This window comes from Primulina huaijiensis, chromosome 16, assembly GCF_012295235.1.
Source record: "Primulina huaijiensis isolate GDHJ02 chromosome 16, ASM1229523v2, whole genome shotgun sequence".
NCBI classification, from domain to species: domain Eukaryota; kingdom Viridiplantae; phylum Streptophyta; class Magnoliopsida; order Lamiales; family Gesneriaceae; genus Primulina; species Primulina huaijiensis.
The window spans coordinates 13,559,931-13,568,322 of NC_133321.1; the positions used below are offsets into that span (position 1 = coordinate 13,559,931).

The window sequence follows — 8,392 nt, forward strand, 5'->3', positions numbered from 1 at the left end:
AATTATCTATATCAAATTAAACAAGCTAAAATACTAATTTAAATTAGTTCAATCAACTATGTAAAGTAAATCAAATTTCTATGTAATATCAAATTTTAAGTTATATTTAAATAAATATAACTAATAAGTCATAATGTGGAACAATGAATGGCAAACTTTTGAAAATTAAATGACATTTAGGGAGGATAATGTTGATTACTATTTGAGTAAAATGTTTAAGTTGGAGTGCGATTATCAAATTATGGAGCACAAATAATGATTTTGGATCCTCTCTTGTGGGGAAGGTATATCATGTGTTGTTGTTCATTTTTAATAGAAAATTAACAATAGATGATCTTGAGAACACTTTGTATTTTCGGATGAATTTGAAAAGTTGTCATATGAATTGAGATGATTAATCAATGATATTGTATAAAGAATACATAATTATTGAGTACAATAATTGTCTTTGTTGGGTAGAGCAATCGAAACATGATGCTTGAGCTGTTGTACGTTTAAAAGATTTGGCTTGTACCGTTACCATCAGCTATAACTTTTGGTAAAACGGCAAAAGTTTAATCTTACAATTAGTATCAGAGACATAGTCACAAGTTCAATTCTCATGGATAGATTGTTGGGTGCAATAATTTTCTCTGTTGAGTAGATCAATCGAAACTTGATGCTCGAGCTGATGTACGATTTAAAATATTTGTGTTACACAATTACAACCAAATATAGTTTTTGATAAAACTACAAACACTTGATTCTATAATAACACGTCGTGTTGTACTTACCCACATAGCATATGATCTACATTCTCAAAACTCCCCTCAATTACATAAGTACGAGTGGATGTAAAAAAGTATCTTGCTCACCTAATATAGATTGCTTAAAACAATCTCTTTTAACGTTATGTTATTTTCTTAAAATGATTATAAGAAGCTAAAAGTATCATGATAAATAAAATATTATATTTAAATGTTATAACTCAATTAGTTTATTTAAATGTTATAACTCAATTAGTTTTTAAAATCGTTAAAATTTTTATTTATTTTTATAAAGAAAATATATTTGAGATTCGAACTCTCTTTATATATAAATTTTTCATGACTTAATTTTTTTTTATTTTCATAAAATTTAAATGTATCAAGCATTTGCAAAAAGAAATCGTTGACCAAAAATATTATGTTATATAAAATTATAATATTTAATACAACATAATGTGTGTGAAACCATTACTAGTTTAATGAAAATCAAACAAGGTTGACGAGACCTACAGTTAGGGGTGTGCAATCGGTCTATTCGGTTAACGACCGAACCGAATAGATCTATAACCGATTTTATTTTCAAATAACCGAACCGATCGAAATATTCATAAAAACCGAATTAACCGAACCGATTTTTAAATCGGTTATTTCGGTTACCGACCGAAATAACCGATATTTTTTAAAAAATGCGAATTTTAACACACAAAAAAAGAAAACAATGGAGATCTTATAAATAACAAGGAACATTGAACAAAAAATATAAATAATAAATAGAAATATTGAAGATAAAATCATTGAATGAATGAGCTTCTTTCTAATACATGAAAAGTTGGATTTCCTTCTAATGTATTTTTAATGTCCATATACAACTTAAATTAATATATATACTAATTCGGTTAATTCGGTTTAACCGAATTTTTCAAATTAAAACCGAAAACCGAACCGAATTAACCGATTTTCTAAAATTTCAAAACCGAACCGAATTTCCGAATTAATTCGGTTCGGTCGGTTAATTCGGTTTAACCGAAATTTTGCACACCGCTGCAGTAGACATATTACACTCATTGCATATCAACGGTCATCTCATCCTACGAAACTAACAGTGCTAGGATAGGTTGAACTGAAAAACAACAATAGATAGCCATTTTTTGGCCACTAAACCATAAATCTGCCTCCTAATCGTCTCAACTCATTTTCACTCACTATGAAGGCAAGTTAAGAAACCAACTTCAATTCTAGTTTCGAAAGTAAAAGAATAATTTAGTATACAAGCAAAAGTACCCTAAATCTGTCAAAAATAAAAACTGCTATCACAAAAGCGAAAATGGCTGCTGCGTTTATCTCCATCTCACAAAATGGCTCAGTTAGAAGATACACCAGCAGTTATTATTCGTTTGCCTTCAGGTCATTCTGCACTAGATCATGAGCGTGTAGCAAAGACGCTCTTACATTTGATATCTCCACCAATACTTGCAGAGCTGCCCGAAGCGTAAAAGATAGATGAATAGAATCAAGTATATGTTGTCAAACAATTAGAAGTTTAAGCAGGAAAGAAGGTGGTGTATACCCCTCTCAAATGATAGTTGAGTTGCACGAAGCTTAGGAGATACCAACGTTCCAAACATAGACAAAGACTTGCTTCGTTCTATTTGAGCCTGTTGATAATCAATGGCCAATCAAACAATATCCATACACAAAATCCTATTCAGGAACATAATGAAAAATCTAGGCTATGAGTATGACTTAATGTCTTTTAACAGAATCATATCTCAGAAAAACTTGATGTGAATTTGGAATTTTTTGCGTTTGAGGGGGCAAACTTCTCAAACTTGCTCTTCTAAGTCCCAACCGTTCTTCCCCAAACACCATAACTTCAAAATGTTTCATATGTGTCCAGTACCAGAAAAATTAGAAACCAGAATATGCTCATGCATAAAGAATAAAGATTTGACAGTTAATAATTTTCAATGTTACTGCCTTTAAAGAATTATACATGTAGAGATCAATGACTTATTAGTCACAAGATGCACGCATGATTTTGACTTCTCTGTGCCACGATGGACACCTGTTTCAATAATGCAAACGAGGGATAATTGCCAGCTTACTTGATTAACAACTGAAACTGGAGATCCACCAGCTTCAGAACCGATCTCCTTAGGATCTTCACGACCAAAGCACACACAAAAAGATATATCAATCATCAATCAATAAATAAATATTACGAAAGGAGAAATAAACAAGAACTCCCATCTCTTCTTGATTATTTTATAAAAAATCAAGAATCAAATAGTGGTATGATTATAATTTCACAACTATAGCATCACTTGTTAGCATGAGACGCCTTGTTTTATTTTATTCTGTTTATAGGTGAAATCCTCAAATCACTAACCTTCACACGTGTAAATAACCTATGCAATTAGGTGGTCATTGTAATATATTACCAAAAGAGAAATACAAGAGCTTGAGCCATCTAGGCGATTGTTGGCCAAACTGCCAAATTTTGTGGTGTTAATTTCTCTCGCACTTTCTGTTGACAAATCAAATTTTATGCAGTAATGACTAATGATTAATACAGTTTTCAGAATAATAACAGGCAAGCAAGAAAACCACATAAGCCTTTCTCGGACAAACTCATGAAGGCCGAAAACATTAACATGTCTCATAATCAAACTTCTGCTCATAGTTGTTAAAGGCGCAAAGAGGTCCTGGAGCCTGAAGCGCAAGGCAAGGCACGCACATCATCTAAGCAAGGCGCATTATTAATTTTTTAAAATAATATATTTGTTTACAACTATTTTATTACAAAACATTATTTATCTACTACTGCTGTTATATTTCATTATTGACAGATTTATGCCTTACTTTTATTTTTCTGACATAGAGTATTGATATTTTATCTTTAGTATGTTGTGTAGTACTGTAGCTACATCATCGAAGCAATAGCTACATCATCGAAGCAAGGCGCATTATTAATTTTTTAAAATAATATATTTGTTTACTACTTTTTTATTACAAAACAATATTATTGAAATAATTAAGCTAAGCAAAAATATATTATATCATAAAATTATATTTAATTATTTATCTACTACTGCTGTTATCTTTCATTATTGGCAGATTTATGCCTTACACTTCTATTTTTCTGATATAGAGTATTGATATTTTATCTTTAGTAATGTTGTGTAGCACTGTAGCTAAGGAATCTACTATTGCCGGCAGATTTTTTCTGTACTTTTAATATCATTCTTACTATAGTAAGTGCAGGGATATTCTCCACTAGTTTGTCTACTCAATCAATTTAGATTCTAGCCTAGTTTAAAGCTCTATCTATATATGTAATCCTCAAATACTTTAGGAAATAAAGCCACAATAAATTTCTTTTTAGAAAATGAAATACATATGACTTTTCTTGGCGTGCTTTTCTTTCTATTTTCTCTTAAAAATTTTAAGAGAATCGAAACAAAAAAAGAAAAGCCCACTCGGGCGCACTTGAGCGCGCCTAAGTGGGTTTCAAAGGTGAGCCCAGGTACACTCGCCTTAGTAGACGGCTGTGCCTGGGTATAGAGGGATCGCCTGGTGACGCAAAGTATACCAGAGTTCTGAGATGTATGCCGATGCAGAAGCCGTGGGCTCTTAGACTTGTTCTGCAGCAATTCATCCTCCTCAAATTTGGCTTCCTCGGAGTACCTTTCGGAATCATCAGAGGATGCCCATTTGCACAACATGAAGTTGGGTAAACCGATATCAGGGCTATCTGGGAACATAATAAATTCAAAATCCTCGTTAAAGACCACGTACATTTAAGTACAAAGGTCCAAGACAATATTCACAAAAATTTCCTCTTGTAATTGTCACATTGACTTTCATGATATTAACAAACAATTTCTCAGTGCATCCATGGTTTTTCCTTTCTTTATTTTAGATGGATTGTCAAGTAAATTATATGTCTTCTGGCTTCTGATTTTTTCTCCATTCGATTGATCCCCGGAAAACTGCTTTCTTATGAAGTTCAGTCATCTTTATTCTCTTCTTAAAAGTTCAAGTCTCTGATGAACGAATGAATATAAAACTGTGGCATTTGACTTCCCACATTGATCTCATAACTTCCAACACATACAAATTCTTAAATCAACATAATGCACAAAGTTCCAAATAGAGCTTTCCAAGTAATAAATACCATCATACTGGTGCACTTGTAAAGTCGTCGAAGCATGATGAGACTTGAGATCGAACAAGGTGCTGTTTATGCGAGATGCGCCCATTGAATGCCGAGCACTGGCTAATTCCAACCAGCCCTGTATGACCGAAAACAAAAACTCTAGGAGTCTTAACATATTTTTGAGGTAAAACATGTATTTTCAAGAATCTTTACATATGAAATTTGAAATTTCAGTCTGAGACGAGCCAATTGCTCATAAAACAAGCAGTTCAAGAATCATAATTCTAGCCAAAACGAGATTCACCAACATGATATTGTAGGATAATTATTCTTTCATTCCCCTTTATCAACTAGATCTCTTACAACTTCTAATCCAATAATTCTAACCGCGGGATTACCAGCTTTTAAACACATGCTCACATAAGGTTATTTCAATCAAATGCCAAAAAATCCAATCTTTCATCGATTAGAACCTGAGGAAACTGGGATCAAGAAAATTAATTGCCCTATATACCTGGCGGAGAACTGAAGACAAAGAATCCATGAGAATCAGATAACTATCCGTGGAGTCTAAGAAACTTAATATATTTCCTTCCCTATCTGAAATTTCTTTACTTGATTCAATCCCACCATTCTCAGAGCTCCGCATTTTTTGTAGTGCTTATTTGCCGTTCAGCAAATCGAAGAAGAACAAAAAGAGCGAGGTAGGCTTTCTTTCCCCTTTCTCCTTGCGTTTTGTTCTAAAAGCTCCGGGTCATATCGGGCATCCACAGCTGATAAATATTCGAAATTATCAAATTCGAACATAAATTTAATATGGAATTTTTTTCAAGGGGAACTCAGTCCTTGTTCTATAGACGAGTTGTTCGTAAATTTTAATATTTTATTAATATAATATAATTATATTTAAATATAAATTTCGAATAGTAGTTCGAATAGTTCACGAATATGTTTGAAAATTTCGAACGAAACTCGAGCTCAATCATACTTCTAGCAAAAAAATTTAAACTATTCGAACTTGAGTTTGAGCTTTAATTCAATCTAAATTCTAGCAGAAAAATTTAAAATATTATAAGTAAATTTGAAGTTTGATTTTTTTATATTCAACTCGATTCATTTCGGTCACACGATTAAAATAAAAAAATTAAGATCAGCTTATTAGTATTGAAATTTAATTAATTAAACACTGAAAATAATAGTAGCTAATTTCCTGGATTAATTTTCTAATTTTTGATTTTATAAGAACCTAAAATAAAAATCTCCATATCACGTCAATAAATCAACAATTATTGTTGATATGCAGATGTTCTTTAAATTTTTATTTTTTTTTTAAAAAAAACATAAACAATGTGGATAAATACTTTGGCCACCCAGGCTCTCCTTTTTGAAGATTTTTACTTTTAAGAATAAGAATTTGGAAATTGCATATTTTTTAAGAAAAGAGAGTTGAGTTTTTTTTTAAAATTATTTTTTATTTTTTGGGACCGTAGTTCAAAATAATAGAATAAAAAGTCGAGGCCCGATTCTTGATGAAATTTGTTAGATTAAACTAGAGATTTTAAGCACATCATATGCAGAGCGAAACCAGGATTTTGTGTTTAGGTGTATTGAACTGAAAATAAAAACGTGTATTGGTTCTAGATTTTTAATAACTTTTATGGAAAAAAAATCACGTGACATTCAAATTTGAATTTTAAAAACTCTACAAAAGTTTAGATGTAATAAAAATATCAAATAGACATTTAGTAACTCCACGAACTTTTATTAAGTACAATAATTAAAACATAAAGTACAACTATAAAATGTCAAAAAATATATTTGATTCGACCTAAATATTTGGATGGACAATTTTCATTATTTTCTCCTCCATATATTTTTCTTTTTATTTAGACTTTTTTAAAAACATATTTTTATTGCTAAAAATAGTTTAAATTCAAAATTATTAAGATCGTTTATTTTATTTTTCTAATTTCATTCACAAATCTAGTAAAATTTTAAATTATTTTTACTGAAAATTTTAATAAAAATTTATTACACCACATAACAAAAAAATTCATAATATTTTATTGGCTCATAAATTAAAATAATAATAATAATAATAATTAGTTATTATATAGCATTTGATGTTTAAAAATATAATTTTAGTTAATACGCATCTTAATTTTGATTATAACTCGAAATTTTTGTACATGACAATGAATAAAAAATATCAATAACTTAAAATATAATGTTTGTGATTGATACATAATTTTAAAAGTTTATAAACACACACATATATAAGGATAATTGTAATAAATTAAATATATTAAAATTTTATAAAGTGACACTAACTCAAATATTTTTACATATTTATTCTTTATTTTCTGGTACAAATAATTGTCTTGTTTATTTTTTTGTAAACATATTGTCAAAAACAAATTTGATATAACTTTTATACAAAAATTTATTTAAAATGAATACAATTATTCGAAGTTTGATAATTTATTAATATTGAAAATTTTTATTATTTATTTTCTAAAAATATTAAGTAATTAAATAAATATGTTGAATAGACTTAAATATTGAATTTTAATTGCAATAAATTTAGTACTGACTTATTTATTGTATTTTGTAAATTAAATCAATAAATATGAAATATGTATATTGAGAAATAAAAAAATTTAAATAAATAAAAGTTATTTACGTTCAAATGTTAGTTTAAAAAATTTAAAAAGAAAATCACAATCATAATAAATTACAAAATACATGGGGTTTAATGTTAACAAATGTCCAAAAGGCGTGCTAAATAAATCCACAAAGATTATGTAAAATATTTAGAAATCTATAAAATTGTCACTAGGAATTTATCAACTTCAAAAAAATTTGTTATTAAAAAAAATCAGCAAATCTGTGCAACTGATACACCCCCTAAATCGTCATTTTTTAATTGAAAAATATTTGTTCATGAAAAATTAATACATTAAATTATATAATAAGTCTATCATAGTAGAATTATAATATTTCAAGAAAATATACAAACAGATAATTCTTAAAAAAAAGCAAATAAAAATAGTCAAGAAAATATACAAGAGACTAGATACATAGTCAATCAAATTCATTAATGATATGCTTTACTCGGTGAAACTTCTCGTCACACTCATCTATTATGGATTCAACATCTATCGAATCGGCAAACTCTCGTTCAATGAAAACAAATAATTTGCAATAAAATCGTTGTTCATCTTATTACAGAATGTCGTCTTCATAAAATTCATTACTCAAAATGCTCTATCTGTAGTTGCTATCCTATAAAATATTAAATAAGTAAATATTTCATCGTATATCATAAACATAAAATAAAAATTACCTTCAAGTCTTCAAGGATTTAATATGGCAGAGCCCTACAGATGCCTGAATTAAGACTGAAGAGATGAAACTTACACAGACACAGTAAAAAGGGAGCAAATATTAAGAGTCCAAAAAATATAATCTAGTGCAATGTTTTCAT

The 8,392-nt window shown here is 29.1% G+C and overlaps 1 protein-coding gene across 1 annotated transcript; it reads right to left on the reverse strand.

Annotated features, from left to right (window-relative positions):
- Window positions 1-1,861: 1,861 nt before the first annotated feature.
- LOC140962173 (uncharacterized) lies at window positions 1,862-5,663 on the reverse strand. Its single transcript, XM_073421060.1, has 6 exons — window positions 5,420-5,663; window positions 4,924-5,041; window positions 4,339-4,500; window positions 2,852-2,907; window positions 2,314-2,401; window positions 1,862-2,224 (listed from the first exon to the last, which is right to left on the reverse strand). Exons 1-6 carry the CDS (start codon window positions 5,552-5,554, stop codon window positions 2,133-2,135), a joined length of 651 nt encoding a protein of 216 aa, XP_073277161.1. The 5' UTR covers window positions 5,555-5,663; the 3' UTR covers window positions 1,862-2,132.
- Between the last annotated feature and the right edge of the window lie 2,729 nt (window positions 5,664-8,392).